The sequence below is a fragment of the Amblyomma americanum genome, chromosome 2 (assembly GCF_052857255.1).
Source record: "Amblyomma americanum isolate KBUSLIRL-KWMA chromosome 2, ASM5285725v1, whole genome shotgun sequence".
NCBI lineage: Eukaryota > Metazoa > Arthropoda > Arachnida > Ixodida > Ixodidae > Amblyomma > Amblyomma americanum.
In genome coordinates, this window is record NC_135498.1 from 133,974,924 (window position 1) to 134,000,578 (window position 25,655).

Genomic DNA, 25,655 nt, shown 5'->3' on the forward strand with positions numbered 1-25,655 from the left:
TAGTGAGGCTAGCCTAGCAGTGCTGTTCGAGGAACTAGCGGAAATCAAATGGGATGTCATAGGGCTTAGTGAAGTTAGGAGGACAGGTGAGGCGCATAGAATACTAAAGGACGGGCACATACTGTGCTATCGTGATTTAGAGGATAGACGAGAACTAGGTGTGGGATTCCTCATCAGTCAGGATATAGCTGGCAACGTTGATGAGCTCTATAGCATTAACGAAAGGGTGGCCGCCATCGTAATTAGGCTTAATAAGAGGAACAAGATGAAGGTGGTGCAGGCCTACGCACCTACATCCAGTCCCGATGACCAGACTGTTCAATGTTTCTATGAAGACGTGGAATCGGCAATGAACAAAGTAAAGCCACAGTACACTTTACTGATGGGCGACTTCAATGCGAAGCTGGGCAAGAAGCAGGCGGCTGGCGACCGGGCGGTTGGCAACTATGGGATACGTTCTAGGAATAGCAGGGGAGAGCTATTAGTAGAGTTCACAGATAAAAATAATTTACGGATCATGAATACCTTCATACGCAAACGAGAGAACAGGAAGTGGGCCCGGAAGAGCCCCAAAGATGAGACAAAAAACGAAATGGGCTTCATACAATGCACTCAAGGTGGCATCGTTCACGATGTGGACGTAGCCGGAAAGGCGCGTTGTAGCGACAGCAGAATGTGAAGGTCTCGAATTAGCTTAGACTTGAAGAGGCAACGGAAGAAGCTATTGAAGACGAAGTCCATTAACAAGCTACCGGTAAGAGGGAAAATAGTGGAATTCAGAATATTGTTGCAGAACAGATATTCAGCATTAACTGAGAAAGACGATATTAATGTTCATAAAATGAACCAAAATCTGACAGCTAACAATATGGAATGAGCAGTAGAATTAGGTGGTTGGATGGTTCGACAGGATACCGGCAAGCTATCTCAGGAGACGAAAGAGCTGATGCAATAAAACCCATTAATTTGGAAGTGGTGACCCTTTTTTATGTCACATTGTGCATTCTGAACTGTTACCTATAGTTTTATCAAGCCTTCTTTTAACGGTGGCGCAAAGGCCTCCTATCTTTCACTTAGGTGTTGTTACACTTTCGTGCACTTTAGCGTGCACTCTCAGACACCCTTAGAGCGTGCGGGGGTAGCGGTCTCGGTCACAAAAGAGGTGCCCTCGGCTCAGCGTGGCAAGCTGGGCCGGAGACCAGCAACCAAGTGACAAGGGGGGTGGTCGTTTGGTGCCCAGCTTTCGCCGGTCGCGAGCCAGAGAATGGGTTGAAGCCAAAGGCTCACAAAACAACAAGTTTATATAGCAAAGAGAGGATACTGAGTATTTCACAATTACTCGTATGAGCACATACAAAGGGATTTACAATACATTGCAACTCGAGCAAACTAACACTTGAGATAGATTACATTTGAACATAATCTTTGTCACCTTAAGTGCACTAACACAGGAGAGAGACAATCAACAAAACACAATTGGTCACCGGGCACTGTGATAGTCTGAAGACCTGAGGAACACGAGCGACGGAGTCGTCCCGCAGGTTGGCGCACGTGGCCTCGCTGGCGCATGGCTGGGCGAGTGGTGTTCGCCCGGGAGTCGAGCGGGCGCGCTTCTCTGAAGCTTGAAGGGCGGCTCGGGCTCACAGACAGCGGTCAGCGCCCCTCATTTATGGGCACAGTCCGCGTCTGTTTGTCTTTCGCGCCAAGGCATGCGGCACATACACGAAGTTCACAATTTACGTCTCCTGACCTCATTGGTGAAGCGCGGAAACCGGTTTCTAGAATATTCAAGGGCCTTCTCGTCTTGCGCCGTCGTCGACGCGAGAGAAAATGGGAGAGGGCATCACTTAGCGGTGTGAAGGCTACGCCTTCTCCATCGAAAAGGAGTAGAAATCACTCGGACGTTCTTGAACAATCGACGGCTCGCGCGGCATGTTTCCTTTGGCGCCGCGCCGGCGAACAGAGTGGAAAGGGCTGCAACACACGCAAGGTTATGTGCTCTCCAGGGTTCGTTCTCCAGTGTATTAGTTGTATTTACGATGCCCGCGGGTGCGATTGCTTTCGCACTGCGCTGTTTTTTTTTCGAATATGCGCCGAATTTTGCGACGCTGCCCCTTCCTTTAAGAATAATGTGACACAATATTCACAAAAGACGAAATTTGTGTGTACATTCTTGCGTTCAAAACTCAGTGGCGAATGCAAAAATACATGCATCAATACAACAATGTCTCAACGTAAATAATACTAGATAATTGTTAAAATTTACTTCAATACAAGCCGCCACTCGGCAACACATTAACGCAACCTTCCAGAGAGGCACGCTTGCGCCTATATGTCCACATTCGGCCTGCATGGGCTCAGAACTGCACAATTTCCCTCAAGCTTTCGGTCGGGGTTTTCTCTTTCGCACGCGACTCTGGCATTTCTTCCTCTGACGATCTCTGCTCTTCTTCCGCCTCCTACTTAGGCTTTGGTTCCTCGCGCGAATTTGACTCTGCTTCCTGCTCGTACACCTGATTGGTTTCGCTCCAAGAGTTCGATCTCTTCCTTTTTCCCTGCGGCTAACGCGTCTGTTGCGAACTAATTTAATGCCATTTCTTCTTCTTCTTCTTCTCCTCAAGTAATACATTTCGCTCTTGGCGGCTCCTCTTCTCCTGTCTTCTTTGTTCTCGGCGTGCGCTCTACTATTTGAGCTTGCGCCCCAGAGTGAGTCATTGCTTAACGGTGGACTCGTTCGTCTCAGCTTCTCCCTCACTTTGCTGCGATGTTCGTGCAGCTCGTTTACAAGCGACTCAGCTGTCTTCAGCTTTGTTCTCTCCTATCCCAGTTTCTTCCTGAATTTTCTCCAGGGCTTCTGCTGTTCGGGGTCCCCTGCTTCGGTGGTGTCCGACTCGCTTCTCTTTGTTTTTACTTTTTCCCCATTCTTCTTCGGGCAAGGCCAGTTCATTTTGACTTGCATCATCCGAGATGAGTTATCGCGATGAAGCCGCAGTTTTAGTCGCATTTTTTTCTTCGAGGACTGATCTTTTTTATTGGTCAGATGTTTTCTTCCTTCTCTATCGTACCTTGCCTCGTGTAGCGTGCTTAGAGCACGGCTCACAAGAGTTTAGAGTTTGGAGACTCATCCTCCTCAATTGCGCTGAATTCTTCGTCAATTCCTTCCTTCAGTTGGTCAGTTTCAGTGAAGTCTTCACAAGACTTTTCCTCGGCCTGCTCCTTGCCTTTCACAGCCCATTCGCCCGCCTCCTCGCTACTTGAGGTTTCATTAGGAACAAGTTTTGGTTTTTCACTTGATGTGCTCTCTGCAGCTACAGTGACGCCGGGGCTTTCGTGCTCTTCATCATTTGACAGCTCTATCTCACGGTAACCACTGCAACTCTCAGGCAAGTAGCACTCTGGCGTCTCAGCGCCTCTAAAGCTTTCTTCCTCATCTTCAGGTCACTTTCTTAAGGTTACCTCTGACTAAAGCGTCAGGTTGGCCTCCTCCTCAGTGCCTACTACCTCGGTGTTAGCTACATTTTCACTTTCTTGAGGAAGCGACACTCTGGTGTTGCCTTCACTCTCTTCGATCTCAGTTGTAGGGTCCGGCTGTTCCACAACCACACTCTCACTAGTGGAGCTAGTTACAACCTCTTCCGTGGTTGCCAACAAATTAGACTCGTTAGTCTTTCAACAGTCCTCTCTGGGGTTAAGCTCCACTGGCTCACTGATGATGTTCAAACGCAGAACTGCAGCAAGCTCCCTCGCAATAATTGCGTACTTTCTTTCAAATTCTCTTTCTCGCTCCAAGGCGAGCTTCGCTGTTTCTTTCCGTCTCCTCTGCCATTCTCTTTTTCTTCTTGTGCACTTTGTCTTTATGTATAGGCATTTAAATCCCTTAGATGCCCAAGTGTTATCGTCCAATTTACTCAGGCGTTCTTTGTATAGTATTTTACTCTCAGCTTCCCGTTCTTGGAACGATGCCCAGCTCATATCCTCCTGTACTGCCTCGGTTGTGGTTTTCCAGAGGGCACCTACTTCTAATCTTCCAACAGCTCTCTGAGGTACTTCTAATCTCGACTGAACTGCTGTCCTTAAGCACAGAACCACATTCCCGAAAGTGAGCCCCGACACCATTATTCTTTTCCAAATGCCACAGAACTTCATATTTTGTACCCCCATAATGCCCTATGTTTCATTATCCTTTCATCCTTTCGTCCTTTTGCTATAAGAGACTGTCCGTGCTTTTCCGTGTAAATCTGCCCTTAGTTTACCCATACCCAGATATATTTGTATTCAGCCACTCGAAGTATTTCATGCCCTTGTATTGTAAGCACCTGGTAAGTTGCATCGTTGAAAATTATCGCACCTGACTTAGGTCGGCTAGAACTGCAACCTAGAGTGCTTCCTTCGTCTCCAGAACAATTAACCGAAGTTTTCAAATCTTCCTGGCTATCTTTTGACAGTACAATATCATCGCATACATTAAACCCGATAGTCTTTGCTCAAGATCCTTTCCGCCTAATCTGTACGCGACATTATAACCTTTATTGCTTCCTTGTAGCCTTCTTTGCGTACTCATCAAAGAAAGCATGAACAGCAGCGGTGATAGAGGACACCCTTGCCTTAATCCTTTGTGTACCTCGACAGTTGTCGTACTCTTAATTCCTTCACAGGTTATGGCAACTTTATTTTCTCGACATATTTCCTACGGTAAATTAATTACCTCACAAACGATACCTTCATCTTTTAATATGTTCCACAGTAGTTACCTTTTCACGTTGTCGTATTCACCGCTTATGTCCAGAAAGCCTAAATACAGCGGTCTGTTTCACGCCTTAGCTATTTCTGTGCATTGAGTAAACACGAACAGGCTATCCTCTAAGCGCCTACCCCTTCTAAACCCCATGTGAAGTTCTCCGAGCATCCTTTTGCTTTCTACCCATGACTGCATTTTTAACTTCACCGCCTTCTTTGCCAGCATGTATACAACTGATGTTACCGTAATCGGTCGGGAGGATCTTATGTTCATCTTATCGACTTCTGCTTTATAAATCAAATTCATTTTAATCTGTTTCCAGCTTGTGCAGAATTTTCTTGTTTGTTATGACTGCATCAAATGCTTTTATGAGCGTTTCTTTGCCTGTTGGCCCCAGTATATTATTTAGCGTGGTTGGAATTTCGTGTATCCCTGAGGACGTGCATTTAGGAATATTTGCTTCTGCCTTTTTCGAGTTAATACTGGCCAGTTATAAGCTGTTTTCTATTGTGCTGTCCTGTGTTGCTCTCTCATTTGAGGTGATTACCCTATCGTCTATCTTAAATGACACAGCTATAACTGATGAAATGTAGTTCACAGCATCGTCTCCCTCTAAATATTTTCCCTCGGCATCGTGAATATGATCCTGCTTTCTGTGATTCGCTTTGCGCAGCCAGCGTATATGGTTCCAGAATTTTCTTAGCACCCGTTTAGTTGCATCGCGAGCTTCAGCCAGCCAGCGATCATAGGGCTCCTTTATTTTAGCCTGGGCGATGACCAATACTTCGTTTTTTTTTTTGTCGAAAAGATTCCTATTTTTGGCCTATTTCCTCTTCAGATAACTGCGCCCTCTTTGCTTCTCTGTGTTCCTATGAAACCAACCGTTGTTGTTCGATGGCCTTCCAAATTTGCCTAATTTGCGGTTTACTCTATTTGCTTGTTTTATTTTTGCACTAATGAGCGGTTCTAACTGGTCATAATTCCATTTTTCCATGGGGCGTTTCTGTACTGCTTCCTCTGCGCCGGCCGCTATTAGCGCTATTTGTTAATTTATTTTGCGTTCTCTTTTCGACTTCCTGCGTTTCTCTTTTGGTCAGGGCTCCCAACTGTAGACTAATACACTTATGATCACTTTCGAGCGAGTCTGTACTACCCCTCTTCGTCTATTTCCATTATTGCGAGCTTTCTATACGCCCCCTGTCACATTAAGCACTAGTCATTGGTCGTCTGCCTGTTACGGGATTCCCACGTGATTTGTCCCTCACATTTAGTTTCTCGATTTACAATAACTAGGTTGTGTCGCTCACAGAAGTCTAGCATGAACATCCCTTTACAGTCAGTGTATCCATCCAGATCCTCGATGTGGCCATTCATGTCACCCAGCAGAATATTATTGGCGCCGTCTCCAAACTGCTTTATATCGCCATTGAGACACTTAACAAGATCTCTGTTGTAGCAACCGCTATATTACGGTAGCATTTCTAGCCCTCAGCGTGACGCTGGCAAGTGACCGTGGCGGCGGCACGTGGTTGGTCACGTGACCAGCCACGTGGTGCGGAGCAGCTGTTGCTGCCGGCGGCGTGGCGCGACAGCGAAACACCGAGCTGCAACAGCTGTGCGCATGCGCCGTGTCAAGTGGGAGGTAGATGAAGAAGGAACGCCCAGTGAACCGGCGCGGCGAAAGACTGACTTTGCAATTCAACTGTGCGCGCGCATCTCAGTGCGAGTCTTCGTTGTTTTCTTCCTTTCAATAAAACTTCAGTTGTTAGTCCAGCCTCGTCTTGTTTTCTTCTTCCTTTGTGTCGCGTCTTCTGGCTGGTTTAAAATGAATACTTACCAACTCGCCCAGTCCTCAACCTTGTTGAATTTCAGAAAGTTCCACTCAACCAGCTGTAGTTGTCGCGTCACTCCAGATTTACCCAGAGATAAACCACCGCCAATCATTTTCTTGCCTGCATTCATTTTGCCGTCAATTGTACCTTTTAACTTGACATGTTCTCTGCAAGTTAACGTAATTCTTTGCCAATTTGTTCCTTGATGTATCAGCGTACCTACACCTCCTCCCTTCCTCTCCGTTCTTGTTCTGTTGCTCCCTTCCCGGAAGTACCTCTTAATAAACGGTGGATCTTCTAGATCCCTGAGATGTGTCTCGCATAGCGCGTATGCACCTACTTCTTCATCCTTTATATGCTCTTCGATTTCCAACCATTTCGCTCTTTTTATTCCGCCTTGCATGTTTATGTACCTGATGCTGGTGTTAAGTTTCATTTTAGTAGCTTTCTTCCTGAACCTCCTATTGGTCATTTCGGCGGCCTCAACCACCATTGTTGCACTTTCTACTTCGCTTCTACCTAACCCTACGCCCTGAGTTGCAGTGGATCCCCTAAAAAGCTACTGCCCTGCCTGCAAGGCGTCAGCCAATCTCTGCTCTAAGCCTTCCACTAAAATTGATGCCATCTCATGCAAAGCTTCTGCCAAAGCTTGCTTTATGCACTTCCCTGTTTTGTCTGCCACTTCAAAGCACTTCTCCTAGCTTAACTTCCTTATCTCTCGAATAACCATAACCACTTCCTTGCGACCTCTCCGTTCCGTCCTTGGACCTCTGGCACTGTGCACACCATGATCTGCACTTGCTGTGCTATTGCCCGTATATCATCAACTAGCACCGCTAATCTCTCCACTACTTGTGCGGCTTCACCATTCGCAATATCATTTATGGTGTCTTCGACTGAGCCGCATTGCCTCCGTGCCGGTGCTTAGGAAGTGACGTCAAACACTACACGAGTGGCACGTCCACTTGCACCTCATCCGAACGTGCAAAACATTCTCCGAGTGCCGTTACTCTTTCTTCCCTCTGTTCACCGTGGCCTCAGAGACCCTCACAGATCTCAGAGGCCATTTTTACGAGCGGCCGACCCCAACGACTGCAGTCAGCAATTTGTACAGTTAGCGGCAACCTCTTCAGTAACAGCGCGCAGCGCCGGCGTTCATGGGCAATGCGGAAACCACAACCATGCTCATGAAATACTGCGACTGTGCTTGTGCAGGTTTGTCAGACGCACCACGGCGTTATGCTCACTGGTTCTGATGGATATGCTTTAGAGCAGCTAGAGTGACTGCCGAAAATATCTGCCGACGATTCTCAATCCAATCTCAGCTCCCTACATTGTCACTGTATTGGTATATCTTTTAACCTATGCTCACGTTCACAAAAAGTATGATGTCATAAAGTGCAGGCGTGCCAGATGAACCGCATTTGCCGTTCGCCGCGCTAAAGACACTGACGAACCTTTAATTTTTTCAAACGGTCAAGGCACAGCGCTCGCTGGCCGGTGGCTGCATGATTGCAGCGTGAAAGCATTGCAGCCGCTACAATATTCAACATTTCTTTAAAATATGCCCACTTGTGATGCTTCGCGTTTTTTCCTCTTCGTCGATGCTTCCTATCGGCCACTGTGTAGTGATATTGTCTGCGCCAACAGCATCGTCTGCCCGCGACGTCTGCTAGCGCGAGCAGCACGACGGGATTGCACCGCGCTCCACCGTCGGTCTCCACGGTGGCGCGGCGGCGCGCACTCGTGTCGTGCTCGTCCCAGCCGAACGTAAGGCACTGCACGAGTGGCATCCAGCCGAACGTGGAGCACCGCACGAGTGCGTGGAAAACTCCACGAGTGCCGTCAGCCGAAGACGCCATTTGTCCCGCCGCTACCGCAACCAATTTGCGCTCTGCAACATACTTAGAAAGTTCGCTGTTAGTCTCGCAGTGCTCTAAGCGAAAGTGACCTTTTCTGCCTCAGTTTTGGGCTCTCGTTCGGGACACTCTACTAGTTCACTCTAACGAGGCTGTTGCATAATGGGATAAAATAGTAACAGGTGGCATCATGGTGCTCGAGCACCACAACTCCAAGGTAAACTTCGTCGATGCGGTATATATATATCCCTGTCTGTCAGGCGTCAAAGTAGGGCCACGTAGTTGCGGTAATCGTGTAAGATTTTCGGGCCACACGTTTGCCGCAGAATTTTTCGGATGGTGTCATACGATTCAGCGCTTCGTACAGCTTCAAACTTCAAAGTTAGAGCGTAGCTGGCGGCAAGGATTCGAACTGGCGAACTATGTACCCCCAATTTTACGTCTTTATGAATCCCCGTATAAACATTGCGGCTCAACCGTTTCTCGAAGTGTGTTCGGGATGATGGTATACTGATTTCGCGTTTCGTGCAGCATATACTTACTAGATAAGTTAGTATCTAGCTCGTGGAGGGATTAAAACCGGCGACCTATGTTAGGTGTGTTAAAGCTCGATATTCGATCACTGCCTCAGAGTCGGCTCATTTCTTTTTAAGTGTTTGACTCCCACAATGAACAGCGAACATATTGTATTTGACGCGTTATACTTTACATAATTTGTTTTACTACTTACTATTACCCACCCCTCATGTAATACCACAATCTGGAGGGCCTTTAAGGTAATTAATAAGTGAAGTGACACCATGTTTTCTAGCACAATATTTCGTTACTACTAGTTTCGATACTTGAGGGGGGTTGATATTTTCGGCAACACTTCCTCTCTCATTATCTTCTTCATTACATGAGCTAATGTATGTGCAGAGCTCCTCGGCAACTTTTTCTGTCTTTACCATATTCGTAATGGCATTTCCTTTCCTGTGTATCAGCGCACACGTCGGACTTCTTCATATCATTCGTTTCTTATTGACCGCTCATTAGGCTACCTACGTCCTTTACAGCATGCTCGGCTCTCTCCACGTCATACTTCGTTATATCTGTTGCCTTACTGTTATGGATAACTATTGATAGCTCTGTCAGCTCTATTCTGTCTGCTGAGTTCGAGGCTTTATTGTTTTGACCTTTCTAAATCATCTGTTTTGTCTCTTGCGAAAGCTTTCCAGTATCTTGACTGACAATCGAAACCTACCTCAGGTATCCAGTGCGCACTCCCAAATGATATCTATGAGAGAGTTAACTCGCGGCGGAATGGAAAAAAGCCACATGTGAAGCGGCAATAACCGATGGCTCCTGTTCAATAATTGTCAGTCCCGAGCAATTTACTCAGACCATGCAACTGTATGAATTTGTAAAAAATTATGCGAACCTAGTCTTGAGCACCTCTATTATCCAGCATGCACCGACTGCTACATCAATACCAAAACGTTACTGGTCAACCTGAAACCTTAAAGCGTGAAGAACTCGAGTCTGATTTCGGAATGTGTAAGGAAAATTCGTCGTAAGAACAGGCATTGCTCACTGCGTTTGCGCTGTCGTAATGAATCCTCATCCATGCTCCCCACAAGCCAATGAAGGACATGTCGGCAAATATGTAGGAATTGCTGCTCCGGAGCACAGCTCACACATGTTCCTCACAATGATAACACAAACAACAGAGACTTGTGGTACCACGCATGGTACCACATCTAGCAAAGAATTCTTATGTTTCGAGTGCTCCAAAAGAAAAACTTCAAAAATCGCAGCAGGCGGCGGGGAGCAACTGGCTCCCGCGCTGTTGTTCTGCTGCGCTCTGCACGATGAGATCCAAAGGCAGGCGTGTCGGACGTAAGTTTTGCTCGAGCACAAATATTTGTTTCTTGTTTTCATGGCCTGGTTTCAAGAAGCAACAGGCTTAGGTAGCCAAGAATGAAAAGAAACTTTTACTTCCTTTTATCAGCGCACGAGGTTCACCAACTCTTTTATAAGTTGTAAACGGGGGGCCTCGTCTTGTAACTTACAGGCTACCAAAACGCAGCTTTCAGTCATACTGACCAGGCAAATACTATGAACTATTGTATAACCCGCCGTCTTCAGGCATTATAATCTTTACACCGGCCAATATTTTACGAAGCATAAAACGAACGTCGCCCTGACAGTTACTTTTGAGGTCAGCATGCTTGTAGCATTTGCAGAAGAAGCTTTATACGCTCCAGGAATTAGAGCGTGTTAGGAACTATGCTATGTATGGCGGAGGTAAAGATTTGCTTTTGATGTAAGTTATTATCTTACGCAGGGGCCTGCGCGCTGACCAGCTTCTTTGCACTGGCGGGGAGGCGTTCTTCAGGGTTCCTCTTCGTCGCCATACAGGATACCTTCCAGACTAACAAGAGCGATGGCTCTTGGCCTATTATGGCCATGGGCGCTGTCATGTATCTCGCTGGTAAGGAAAAGCTACTATTTTCTACATTTTAAAATAAGCTCTTATTCTCTGCTTATACATAATGTAAAAATGCTAATTGAAGTGTAAGTTCTGAAGGCTGCGGGAATCTACGCACCGACGTTTAGTCAGGGTGAAGAGATGGTGGAAATTAAGGTTCCATGAAGATGTTTAACTGAGTGTGATGGTAAAAACACTACTGTTCACTTCTTAAAGGTACCTAAATTGGGAAGGTAAATAAGCATGGAATAGGAAACTACGGCTAAGTACCACGAATTTAATAAGAAAAATATTTTTGGTAGCAGGTTTTGGAGCAAGAAAAAACCTAAGGCTCCTGAATACCTTATTCCACAAAGGCGAGCAGAACAGAAAACGGGTGAGCCGGAATGGAGGCAGCGAAAATATAATAGACTGCACATCATGCGCACACCGCGGCATAGCGCAGACTATATACATGCTAGGTAAGGTGAGGTGTAGCGACGGTGACTAGAAATAGCACAGATTTGAAACGAGAACGGGAATAGCTAGTGAGGGACAGGATGTTCGATTTAGGAGTAACTAACAAAGCCGACGCAGCAAATCATTAGTAAAGGAAATCGACATGAGGGTTGTTATTGTCTTCTCAGCACCGAAAACAAGCGAGGCTCGTAACATGCCTACCAATAACCACAAAATGAAGAAAACGAGTCATTTTAGAATCGATAAAACGAAGGTCTTAGTTTGAAATTACAACGGTTATGGTTCGGGGAAATGGGTACTTCACATCAGGTTCCATAGCGCAAAAGGAGAAAGAAACAAGACACAAGCGCTAAACATCCACTAAACGCTTTAAATGGCTGCGCTCACAGTAACCAGCTAACAAGAAGAGGATACAGAACACTCGAGCCATGCCAGTTGAAGGGTTGCTGCCATTGTCAGAAAGAGGCTCGCCATTTCCTCTTAAATACTATACTGGGGGCCAACTTCTATATTTTCAAGTTGTAAATGGGCGTTCAGTAACTTACGTTTCGACGTATGTCAAGTCATTATTGACAGTTGTGGGGGTTTAAATTAGGGAAATAATGCGTTCTCCCCACTTAAACGCGGCTGACACTGTTCAAAGCCGCCCGGACCCCACCCCGTGAATGCGTACGCTGCCGTACGCACGCCCTCCACGGCGGGCCTTGCTCTGAGGGAACAAAGGAATGTCACATCAGCTGACACAAACAGGCGTTGATTGCTACAGCAACAATAACGCCAGCTAGCAACAAGAGATGGTAAGGAATCGAGGTCGTCTGACTCGCCAGCAAGGTTACGAGCGAATGTTCGCCACGGTAAGGCAAGGGATGCTCCGATGCCGGAAGGGACAAGATTAGGAAGCAAGTCTCCTCGCCACTTCCTTTCCCGCTGGCGAAGAGGGGAGCCGCGAGCGACACGCCCGCTCGAGCCGACGATCCAAGCTGAAGAAAGAGACCCGCGAAGAGAAGGCCGGTTGAAAATTTAAGACCAAGATTCTGCACCAGTCGCCAGGGTAATAGCAGCCGGAGCTTACTGGCCTCGCCACAGCTGCCCCGAATGGATTCGGCGAACTGGATACAGGCCCATCCACCGCAGCAGGTTGCAGCGAGACGATGTGCACCGGACAGCAGGCGCCTGGGTGGCTCCAGCGGATCTGCAAATTTGCCGAAACACTCTCCGGCTTTAACGCTGGACACAGGAGGGGAAACGGCATCCCCAAGAGACTGGTGGCACAATGTTTAACTCGAAAGCATAACGTGTCGGGCGGCTGATTAAACGCAAAGTTCGAGTGAACAAAGCCCTTCCCTGAGTGGAACGAGACTGCTCAGTTCGTGCGAGGATACAAAAACTGGTGGGCAGCAAAATGCGCCCCTTCTCATCCCCACGGTCCGGTTGTCGTGGCTCTTCTGACGTGGTGCCGGCAGCTGCGAAAAGCCTCGGGCCTCGCTACCACACCGACTACGACCGTGAACAAAACAAAGACCCGAAACGGGTTAGGTGCGTAGCAGCCGTGGGGACACATCAGCTTTGTGGGGTGGTCCTACCCCGCTCACTGCAGGAAGCAGCTTCTGAGCTGTCGGCGCCCCACTTATCGGACGGTGTCGGAGCGCCCGGTGGCGACCTGCAATACCAGCGGCGCCCGGTGGCGACCTGCAATACCAGCGAGCTCGTAGCGGCACGCGTGGTCCCAGGCCACCCGGCTCTCGGTGCCGCGACTCCCAGAGTCTAAAAAGAGATGGGAGAGAAAAATATATACAGAGAACTCGGAACGCCTACGCGGCTTCCGTACTGATTCACTTCGGGCTCGGCAACCCTACGGGCGCTACGCCTCGCGCTCTCTCGCTACGGATTAAGTGGTTCTCCTGCTGAAGATACTCCAGAAAAAATCGTGCTGAGCACGTCGAAAAGTACATATATGCTGCAGCGCAATACACCTCGCACTCAAGAGAGCATGCCACAGGTCCTAGCGATCAAAATTAACTCTAGGCCTAGCACTTGTCAAGTCTGGCCAAAGAGCATTCATCGAACCGAACAGACAGTCGTCCAATGTTCCGAGACCACGCCCCACGTTGGGCGCCAGATAAGGGGATTTTAATCAGGGAGATAAATACCTTTGCGCCATATAATCGCACGCGCCGAGCACAGTGAGCCTTGCTCTGAGGGTGCAAAGGAACGAAACATTGGCTGACACAATCAGGAATTTATTGATACAACAACAATAACTACAGGTAGCAACAAGACACGCTAATGAATCGAGGTCATCCAACTCACCAGCAAGGTTACGAGTGAATGTTCGCCCACTCTAGGGCAAGGGATACTCCAAAGCCGGACGGAGCGAGATACGGGAGCAAGTCTCCCCGCCACTTTCTCGCCCAGCTGGCGAAGAGCGGAGCCACGAGCGACACGTCCGCTGGCGCCTACGATCCCAGCCGAAGAGAAATATGCTGTGGGCTGCGTCCCCCCGCGCGTGCAAGCAGTCTCGCGCTGCAAAGTCAGCGCCCTCTCTTGTTAGTTAAGTTAACCAGGAAGAGTCACTTGGCGCGCCCCGCATCGAGGCGATGTTGTTGGTAGGGGGTGCATTGTGGGAAAGCCAAACGAAAGGGGACGGCGGGCCAGTGCCCACACAGTTAAGCGAATTACGTTTGAATGCGAGGGCGTGAACGGTGCCGATCGTATCTCAGGAGGTAGGGTGATCGTTGACCCTAGAAATCAGAGGAGAACACCCGTTCGTGAACACATTGGCTTGACGTTTAAATCAAACGCAGATTCGATTTCATTCTGACAACGGAGAAATACGCTGTCCGCAACCTGTGTATTCGCGAAGTCTCCCGCTTTCCCATTAAATATTTTTAGAGGTACATAATTTTTCAGCATTTTTTGCTATTACCGCAATAAAACCAGTTCCAAAAAGTATTCTTATTGTTTTTGTTTTTTAGTACTTACTAAATGTGGCTTTTGATATTAAAAATTCGGGGGATGCGGAGTTTGCAGTGCGCATAAAGAATTTTTATTGCTTTTGCTTCCAGGGTTGATAACGGGTCCAGTGGCTCATAGGTTCACTGCGCGGCCAGTGATTATAACGGGAGCAACTTTGGCAAGCATTGGCGCCATCGTGAGCTACTTTGCCGCAGACATTGGCGTCATGACGTTTACAATGGGCGTTGTACATGGTAAGACGCTAAATGCTTCGTAGCGCTGAAACACAATGCTAACTTACTAAATTGTGGGTTTTCCCCTCCTGAAAAGTCACATCCCTTAGCGAAAACATACGTTTGGAATATACGGCGGGATATTTATATTGTATTTAAAACATATTTTGTATTCATGATTGCACTAAAATATGCCGGAAATAGGTTCCTGACTTTTGATGCTTGATATTCGAAATATATTCTTAAAATTTCCCAAAAAGACCTCAGTTTAAGCATGCTTCGAACACGTTTCAAATTCGTGAAAAATCATGTATGCTGTTTGAGCATCTTGTCAATGCATTAAATGTGTACTTTCGCAAGTATGGAATTAATTCGTCTTAACTATTCTTCAAATGTATCAAAGGGGCTCTCCTTTTAAACATATTTGAAGCACACTTTTAGCTGCTGTAGGACAATCTAGTGCGCAGAATTGCGTTTCAGGATATGGTCTTTGCATGTTGGCAATCTATAGAAAGTGTGCTTTAGGAAATACGAAATTAATACTTCAATTCTTATGAATGAATTGTCCGTGTAACCTTATTTGCAGCACACTGGTTACTGCCTTCGAACAGTCAGTGCTCGAAATTGTGTTTCGGGACATGATGTGTTGGCAATGCATTTAAAGTGTACTTTCGTAATTATGAAATTAATTCGTCCACAGTATTCTTCAATTCTAACTAATGAGCGGTCCGCGTATGCATATTTTCAGCACACTGCAAGCTGCCGTTCAACAACCTTGCGTTGGTAATCGCATTTCGGGAAATCTCATTTGCATGTTGGCAATGTCTTTAAATTGTGCTTTCTTAAATACGAAATTAATTCGCCCAAAGCATGCTTCAATTCTAACAATTGGGTAGTCCGCGTCAACATATTTGCAGCACACTTCAAGCTGCCGTGGAACAACCTAGTGCTCGAAATCACGTTTCCGGGAACAGTGAAAACTCTCCCTTTTCTGTTGTCCATTCATTTATGGCAACTTCTAGCAGGAAGGCAATCAGCACTTAGTTAAATTACGCGTTGACAGTGTGATATCATTATACCGGCAAGGGCTCCATGCCCACCTCTGGGCTCGAACATGCCATCAAAAAGGACCCCGACTGGCAGGGCCGACCGGCTCCCATAGACGCCCACGTATTTGTTGGTTGACAGTTCGACTCCTGACCGCTGCCTGACGCAAGTTACAACTAGCAATTCTGTTCTAGAGAGACCGCAGATTTTAAAGCGACCACTCCGACACTTGGACGACAATTTGGGGGCCCGCAGTCTTTGCGCAAAAAACGCCTCGCCGGGTAAGATAATGTGTCCCCTCTCTGCAGGTATATATAAGCCAAGCCAAGTATTACGCTTGTCGCAGCCGTTCCGGTTTGCTTACGTCACTTTCCGTTGGAATTTCTTGTGTGGCGACATCTTTCCTGTTCAGGTCTCGTCACGTGACATTCCATTGTTATAGACAACTTGAGGTCAACGCGTTTTCACTGGGATTGTCTGTTTACGTCACTTTCCGTTGCAATTTCTTGTGTGGCGACATCTTTCCTGTCAAGGCCTCCTCACGCGACATTCCATTGCCATAGACTACTTGAGGTTAACGCGTTTTCTCTGGGATTGTCTGTCTCGTGATGCTTATAGCCAGTTCAATCATTACTTTTGCTGTTCAGAACGTTGATAAGTGTTATCCGGTGAATCCAACTAGTACACCGTTTTCAAGTTTAGCCGAAGTATTGTTCATGTATTGAATGTATATTTTAGTGTATTTTATGTAATGTATTTAATGTATATTTTTAGTAAATTTTAATGTAGGTAATGTATATTTTAGAACATCTTTAATGAATTTATTGTATATTGTAGAAAATGTTTAATGTATTTATTGTATATTTTAGTACATTTCTAATGCATACTAGATATACAAAGCGGAGAGAAAATGTTCAAAATATTACTCCTAGCATACTTAGAAAGCATTCGTATTGCAATTTAAGCATAGGGATAAAAAGTTCAAAATTAATATGAACATAATGCAATGTGTTCAAAATTCAATTTTAGCACAGACTTTTTCTCTAAGGGATGAGCTAAGAGGCACGGCGTAACAGAAGGCTCTGTATTAATTTAGACCATCTGGGGTTCTTTATTCAACATGCGCTTTATTCAACCCTATACGGACATTTTTTTTACTTCTACCTTCTTGTAAGTATGGGCACCACGGCTATAAATATCCAGTGACCACGAAATATGAAGCCGAGCGTAAAAACACTGAGTTACTACGAAGGAACCGCTGAAAAAAAAACGACGTATAAAAATTTCATTGTCTGATTAAAAGAGCTGACGTGTCAGGTTTCCACTTTAAAGCCTATTTGTAGGAGCTGTAATGCGAAGGCAAGATTGTCGATGGCCCTTAAGGGTAACAGACTCGAATCCAGGAAAAGAGAAGCGTAGCAGGGGGGCGGAAGAAAGTTAGGTCGGCGGAGGAGATTAAGCAGCTTGCGGCGACAGGTTGCCCGTAGCTAGGGCAGGTTTAATCGACAGATTTGGGAAAGGCCTTTGTCCTGCAGTGGGTTTACTCAGGCTGACGATGATGATAATGATCGATGATGTATGTCTATTAAATCAACTAAATAGTATTCATGTGTTATTTTTTAGCTTACTTCTTCGGTCGTTCCGATGGCGGAAAAAAATTCCTGCAATGACTGCTCATACTGCGGCAGTCGTTTGATGTTTGAATCCTTGGAGACATTTTTGAAATTAACAGTGCAACATTCCAAAATGTTTGCCTGTTGTTGTCTAAATAAAGAAATAGCACAGCAGTGTGTACATAATAGTGACTAATTTGCTATAAATTTTCTTTTTCAGCGGTCGGCACTGGAATGGTGTTCATCATTGCACCCACAATCATCAACGAGCATTTCGACAAACACAGGGGTCTCGCCATGGGCCTAAACTATACAGGTGTCACCATGGGCCTGTTCGTGTTCCCCAAGCTACTCGAGTACCTCACAGGAATTTATGGCCTGCGCGGCTCTCTCCTCATATTCGGAGCAGTCCTTATGAACGGTTTAGCTTTTAGCCTCTTTCCACGAACTCCAAGGTGGAGAATTTGTAAGGACCAAAACCAGGGGATATCCGGAAATTCACCAACTGCCAGCCTTGAAAAGAAAGATAGAACGCTGCGCTATGGGCTCACGGTCTTCAGAGACCCTATTTTTTATCTCATTATGTACAGCTTCAACGCATTCTGTCTCATGTTCGAGTGTTATCTAGCACTTTTTGTCGACTTCGCCATCGACCGAGGGGTAACTTTGGCCAGTGCCGTGACGATGACATCATTTGGAGCAATTGCCGAAATCGCCGGGCGACTGATGATCCCATTCGCTGTCGACCGTGGCTTACTTGGGAACAAAGCCATGATGTTGATTTTATTGAGCGCAGGCGGCATTCTTCTTATTCTTTTACCCATAATCTCCACTCAAGGGCTAATCTTTGCCACAGCGCTGGGTATAGCGTTTCTTGTCGGCACTGGCTTGGTGCTTTTTCCCATGGTTCTGGCTTCTTACTTCGGGCTCGAAAGATTGTCCATGTCGTTTGGAATGGTGATGGCTTCTGCAGGACTGGTGTCATTTCTGAAGCCTTCTCTCATAGGTATGTACCTGGTTAGTTTGCATGATGCACTGAAAAACACATCGACACATGGGAAACAATATGAACAAGGGTCGAAGAGGCGGAACAGCTCGGTAGCGAACGCATCGACGAGAGAACTTGTCTAGCGGACGCAGACACCCTATTCACCACCGTTCATTTGTTTTGTGCTGTGAAGAATCCCATCATTCAGCCTTCTCCTTGTCGTGGACTCAAACACGTGATACTTGACTAGAAGTCTTAGAACCTATAAACTGGGGACAGTGCGCTGCATGATCTGAAAAGACCTTTGTGAGGAAATCTATTCACGGCCAAACATCATATTCGTAGCTACGGTGATTGCTGGATGATGCGTACGTAATAGATATAATAAGTAAATTCCTAAAAATGATGTGCTCTTAGTAGCTAATAACCAAATCTTCAAGTTTTATACTCTAAGTTGATCTTGTGCGAAGGAGCGTGAGACGGCTCCTGTGACAACAGGTTCCCAGAGTGAATTGGAAATTAAATTGCTCTGAAATAGGCAGCAAAATCTGTGACGGTGGACGACTGGGAAACAATAGACTGCTTTATAAATGCGGTCGCCGTGACAATCAGGATCACGTATGTCCTTGTTACGTGAGTAGAACAGTTTAGCCACCGCGTGAATATTACGTATTCAACGCACAAACATAGATTCTTCAAGTAATTCCCACGTAAACCTGCTTTTTAAAAATACTGCACTCTACGAACGGTCAAGTCACACCAAGAATTTATCAACCATAATCAATACACACAAACAAATGCTTCATTGTTGTCTCACTATAGGCAAGTGTTCTTTATGGCTGTTCGTAGCACTCAGTTCAACTACGAAGCGGCAGTGACGTCAAAATATAAACCCTGCACTGCACACTGATTGCAGTCTGGTAAAATGTGCCGCAGGAAACCTTCGAAGAAACAGAAATGCTAAAGTGGACAAATTGGCAAGACACATTGGGCCTCTTTCGGCGATGTACCCCTTTCCCGCGTGCGCAAATTTTCATCCCTTAAACATTAAACGATTTCAAGGAATTGCACCATAATAGAAGAGGCCTTACTGAGTCTTAATATAGTGCGTGTATTTGGCACTTGTCAAGATTGACCAAAAATAGAAAGTAGGTCACGCGCCGAAACGCCACATTTTACGAAACATTTGTGTATGTGAATGCAGGAATTACGGACGGACAGCTTCCGGGTTTCAAATAGGTTAAATTATATGTATGTCCACAGAACGGCCTTCGGACAACAAAAGAATTTATGGCTTCATATTCCTCCCATAAAACAGGTGGCGGTGTGGCCCTTGCAGTAATTAGCCTTAGGTGAGGCGTTCAGGATGTCCTAGGCCAAAGTTACAAGTTCGCAGGGCAGGCCGAGGTCACGGGAGGCAAGTCGGCGAAGCTAGAAAGCAGGTGAAAAAGCTAGGAGAAAAACTGTTTAAATGCAGCTTACTGAATCCGTACCCTGAGACAATAGCAACAGGTTGCGCATCTCAGGTCACACAGAGAAACGAAAGCACTACAAACGTAATTTAGCCATCCCGGAGCAGTCAAGCGAGGCATAATTCACGCGGAAACGACTCCTTCGTATTTTATTACATATTTGGTACTGCTTAGAAGTGCAACTTCCACTTAAACATAAACGTGCCTACAGTGTGTAAAAAATACATTAGAAAGAGTAGCATACTTATTAAATGAAATGAAATCTAGTTCACTCTGATTAGGCAGCAAAACACCCTTTTTAATACGATTCAGCAGCAGTTCTAGAATGTGATCATTTTTATACGCAACAGTACCTAATTAGTATAATTCAAATAAGATATTGCGGGTAAATTTACAAGGCAGTCAAAACTGGCTCTCGATGGCAACATTTTCTTGGAGACAAAATGCCAAAACACCCGTATGGTGAACAATGTCAGAGCTCGTAAGAGGTTCAAGAGTGGTCAAAATCAATTTAATAATTGAATGATGTCTTCGGTGATGAATAAATTTCATTGTTTTCAGAATAATGCAAGCTCCCTGCCGCTTAAACTGTTTCCTTTGATTTTATTCACCTATAAAATAGAATTCAATTAGACAACACCACTGATTGAATAAAGAATGCAAGATGCTGTTAATGGTGTGAATTTCGCGGGGAAGCAAACGGGTAAAGATTTAAAGGCTGGCCCCTCAAACTGCTTTTCTCGCAAAAAAAAATGCTTTGAAATATGCTTCGCTCAAAATTTCTAATACTTACAGAACACCTTTGTGATACTCAGTAATTTATGATTTTCAGAATTTATTTTCGTTTTTCAGAATTCAGTGATAAATTCAGAGTTACCTTTACCTTACGTCAACCTTCTTTGTATTCGTTGGCGTCAGTAACATTTGCATTTACGAGGAAGGGCATTAGGAAAGCTCACAATTACGCGAGCATAAAACCATTGAAGTGTGCCGTTTGTTAACATCCGGAAGCTTCTTGAAAGCCCGTGTTTTTCTGCGCGATGTGGCCAAAGTTTGTTCGGCCATGGTGCCGACGGTGATTGCGTTTTCGAAATTCTAAAATCTGATAAAGGCATTACTTACAGCGGCTTACACGCGTCTTAATAATTAAGGAGGCTAGTATTAATAGTTAAAAAGTTAACTATGCAGTATTAGTTAAGGGTCCTGCTAGTTAGCAAGTCTTAGCTGTATTCTGATGTAGCACACCACTTACAATGATATGCTGAAAAAATCGCTCTTCTAACTGAAAAAGCCTATATTTAAAACTCTGCACAGTCTTAGGAGAACCCCTTGTTTATTCTTCCTGCAACAGTCTGTAATGTGAGTGCGCCAATTAGAACAAAACATTTCTTCTTTGAAGCCTGACCTTGGAACCCAAAGGTTAGCTCTTGGCGTTAGTATTAATTTATATGTTTGCTCTACTGTGGCCAGCTTTGGTAGCTCCCCGGTTTTAGTGTTCGCCGACTGAGCCCATGGTACCGAACCAAAATACTGGCCAAGTCTGCCGTATTTCGATGGAGGTGAAATGCTAAAACGCGTGGGTATTGTGGATTTTTCACCCGTGCGGATGAATTGTAGTGTATTATCCCTTGGCACATGTGTTACGTCGGGATGTTGAACTCCATATACAAAATAACTCAGCACATACTATTTTGAAAAAATATGTTGCCGTACTGTCCTTAACTTCAATCAGGGGAATGAACCAACCGTTGAGATGTGGTTAGATATCGTTTTTATTGTAGGAATAATTTTCTTTTGTGAATTTCCCTTAAAATATATTTTGCTGTTTTATACAGCTTCAAGCCTCATGTACAGCGAATATTTGGTTTGGTTCATGGGGCTTTCACTTCCCAAAGCGACTCAGGCTGTGAAAGACGCCGTAGTGAAGGGCTCCGGAAATTTCGACCACTTGGGGTTCTTTAACGTGAACTTACATCGCACAGTACACGGTCTGGGATCGAACCTGCGTCTATCAGGTCAGCAGCTGGGCATCATAACCACTGAGCCAACGCAGCGGTTTGTACAGCGAAGGATATCAAGCGATGTATTAAGGACAACTAAAGCCTAACAAAGAGAAAGCGGCAGCACGCGCACACGGCCCACTATTGAGACGGTGTGTGTGTGGCCAATTACGCAGTGGCCAGAACCTGATACACGTTTAGGAATGAAATTGCAAGCGGCTTGGTTTTCAGTTAATGCAAAGGCGTAGGTTTTAAGCAGAACACTTGAGCTGCAAATAGGAAATTTCCTTAAATTGATCGCTATATTATTCTAGGGTGGGACACATTGTGTCCCACTAAGACCGCAATTTATTTTTTTTTGCTCTGTTTTACAAGTCACCGCTGGATAGCCTTCTGGCTTGTGTGTAATAGCAAGGGGTCCTCTTTTTGCAGGTTACTTCAGAGACAAAGTTGGAGCCTACGATTGGCTCTTCGTGATTTGTGGATCTGTCAACCTAGTTGGCAGCGCTGTCTGGGCTTTGGTCCTGACGTCGGAGGCAAAGCAAGAGGAGAACCTAAAGATCCAAACAGCAGACCATAAAAGCAAAGCCACAATCATCGTAGAATATAGAAATGCTAATAAACCCCAACTAATTTCTTGATAACAAATATCTAGTGATTTTGAATCGCTAATTTGGACATCGTCGTGAACTTTTCTTGTCCACTGGAAGAGAGTTTTTTTTCACGCACTGAACCGGAGACCGAGTGCGAAGAAGTTTGTGGGTTTCGTTGAGAGAACAACAATTCTTGAATCACAACATGTGCTTCTCTTTTGACGATTGATGAACATAAGAGGCGCTTAAGTCAAATCCTACATCTTAACAAAGGACTGAATCAGTAGCTATTTCTAATGCATCCGAATACAAAAGACCTGCAATTTACGGCCCATCTGTGAAAAAAAAAACGAAGTATTTCATTTTATCCTCGAACGGGGAGCGCGGGAAACGCAGGCGAAACAATTCTTGGCGTTTTCCACAGAATGGGTGGAGACAGGCACTTTGATGAACCCGTCGTCTTGTCGAGTTCAAGAAATTTATCGAATTTAAGTGGTTATGAAAATGTCCTGCAAAGCCTGAGTTTCTCACCAGCTTTAATGACTCGTCTAGACTGTAGCAAAATTTTGCGATGAAAATCACAATACTCCTCTACCTAACGACGGCTGAGTTTGATCGGCTTCTTGCACCACTGTGAAGGTATCTGATTGATTCTGTACGATCATTATTTTGTCACAGTTATGATCAGAACCAATGTTTTACAATGCGGTGTCGGCAGGCACCTTCAATGCACGGTTCGGTTCAAGCAGTGCACCAGAAAGAGAGACAGGTCCACATGTCCTTAGCCATGCGCGATTATGCATGCCAGACACCAACTTCCGCCCATGAAAAAGATGCTGGTGGGTGTCAAACAAGTGTTGTCTCTGCTGTAACCTCTCACAGCGGTAGCTGTTAGAGCGACGTTCCAGCGAAAGAGGATGTCGGACCTATCACCTGAAACCTTTAGAGGCTGTGAAAAACTACGCATCCGCCGAATTGTTAAGAGGCTATAGATAATAAATAAGGCGGATTTTTGACAATAAACAGCAGAAAAGTACTAGCGTCCCAAGGAGAGATCTCCGGATTTATTGATTGTATTGCTGGAATCTGGCGGTATGAGAGAAAGATGTATTCATAAACCACTTCCCCGCAAGAAACCCATTTGTCCACAATTTCTCAGTTTGGCAGGAAGCAATTCTCGCTTTTTATTCCATCACTGTTAGATTGATTGTCCTCTCTGACGTTTTCGAAAGTGATGAGAGTGAAAGATTCTTTAAAATCATGGCTTGCTTTGCCGCTTGATGGGCTGCATTTGCTGGGAGAAACCTTCATGTCACGAGCCAAAAGAAGAAGCGGACGGGGCGGAACTGGTATTGAAACTGCTCATTTAATTGTACGTTCAGCTCCGTCCTGTTGGCTTTGTCTCTTCTCTGGCCTTCTTTTATATTACCTTTCGCTATCACCTTAGAGTTGTTGCAGTGAAACGATAAGTCCTGTTCAGAGGCGGCACCATTTTACACATATAAGAGCGAGTGTTTTAGTTTTTTTGCAGTCACATGCCCAGTGCCAAGCACAGTGAATATTGGCAGAAAAACAAGTGAACAAATTGGAGCCGCTAATACTATTAGGCAAAAAATTTGCCTGTGGGTATTATTTCAGGGATAAGTCAGGCAAATTATCGACAGTAATTTCTCACTCTTTCTTCCGTGGTAGCTAACAGTTTTCTTTGGCCAACAGTGAGGCGAGGGTAAGAAAATCGTTGTAAATAAAATGCTGCGCTCATCGCATGTTGTTGAAAGTATCGCGTGCAATACGACATGGCGCACGCGGAAGATGGAAGCAGCACGCTGCGGGCAAATATGGTGGCACCAGCATGTGACATGCCCGAGAACGAAACGCACATGGTCTGGCGTTCCGTTTCTGCGCATCACCAGTGTCACTCGCTGAGCTGTCCCCCGCGATGCCTGCTTTATTCCGAATCGTTAAGAGTCTCGCAGAACAATGAGGGCACTAGGTGTGAAAGGCGGCTTTCTGTAATGTGCCTATGATGGACGGCTTGCACAACCTTCGTCCGTAAAATTCTCAGACTGAGTCCATTAAAAAAATGTGTTTAACATTGAAATCTTTTGTGCAGCACCCATTTGAAATAGTCTCTCTTGCAATCTATGCACAGCTTCCAACGCTTCTTAGAGTATTGAAAAATGTTCGAAAACACTTCTTTTGGCAAGGCTGTCAGGTCCTTTGGCGTGGCGTCTTGAAAGGCCTCCGCGCTCCCCATCCAGCGACCTTTTAGGGCTCTCTTCATACGTGGAAACAGGAAAAAATCGCATGGGGAGAGGTCAGGCGAATATGGCAGATGGGGAAGTACAGTAATGCTCTGCTTGGCGATAAATTTTGTCACGCTGAGAGCAGTGTGCGGCCTTTCGTTATGGTGCAGAAGGCTCCATTGTCCAGATGCCCATAAGTCAGGGCGACGGCTTCGCAGTACGTCAAGCATGTGTTGGAGCACGCGGATATAAAAATACTTATTCACCTTATACCCTTGTGGGACGAATTCGTCGTGTATGACACCTTCGGCATCGAAAAAATCTATCACCATCGTCTTTGTTTTGGGCTTCTCTCGCCGCACCTTTCTCGACGCCGGAGAGCTTGCAGACCGCCATTCGGCGCTCTCCCTCTTTGTTTGAGGATCGTATTAAAACGCCATGTTTCGTCTTCAGCAATGATGTTGTCGACAAATGCTGCATCCTTCTCTGCTTCGGAGAGCAAATCAGCGCTCACTGACGCCCGCGTGTCCTCCTGGTCCTGTGTGAGGGAGTACGGCACAAGTCTGGAATTCAGCGTTCGTTTCCCCAAGTTCTAAAGCAAAATTTGGTGGCATGTTGTCTTAGTGATGTCGAGAGCACCTGATAGCATGCTGACTGTAATGGTGCGGTCTTGCTGTATGATTTCCCCGATCCGATACACGTTGTTTTCAAGCCGTGAGGTTGAAGGGCGCCCCTCCCTTAAGTCGTCTTCTACCGACGTTCTCCCCGAAACGAACCTCTTGTGCCACTCGGAAACTCGCGTCGGCGATAATGCCTCGTTGCCGTAATTGTCACGAACGAGCTCATACTTCTGTGTGGCTGTCTTGCCAATCTTCACAGACAATTTTATGTTTACACGCTGTTCGAGGTATACGTCCACCTCTCCAAATTCACTCATAGTAGAATGCGCAGACTAGTGACAACGTATTTTTCTACGTGCAGTGCCATCTAGCGGCTGTCACAGCAATTAACATAATTTGCTCAGGTTATCCCGAAAAGATGGCACTACACATAGGCACCAACATTTGTTCAAGGGAATAATTTGTAGAGAAGAAAGTGAATCATGTCGAAACTTTGCAGAAGAAGGTTGTATGTTAATTTAGAAAGATTA

General features: G+C 45.6%; 1 protein-coding gene across 1 annotated transcript in view; it reads left to right on the plus strand.

The window, feature by feature from the left end:
• The window catches only part of LOC144120077 (monocarboxylate transporter 2-like), a 60,338-nt gene extending 35,237 nt beyond the window's left edge, over nucleotides 1-25,101 (plus strand). The window contains exons 3-7 of the mRNA XM_077652542.1: nucleotides 10,756-10,902; nucleotides 14,424-14,567; nucleotides 17,427-18,212; nucleotides 22,099-22,248; nucleotides 24,959-25,101. Of these exons, the coding sequence (XP_077508668.1) occupies nucleotides 10,756-10,902; nucleotides 14,424-14,567; nucleotides 17,427-18,212; nucleotides 22,099-22,248; nucleotides 24,959-25,101 (1,370 nt within the window). The remainder of the gene's footprint in view (nucleotides 1-10,755; nucleotides 10,903-14,423; nucleotides 14,568-17,426; nucleotides 18,213-22,098; nucleotides 22,249-24,958) is intronic.
• The last annotated feature ends 554 nt before the right edge of the window (nucleotides 25,102-25,655 follow it).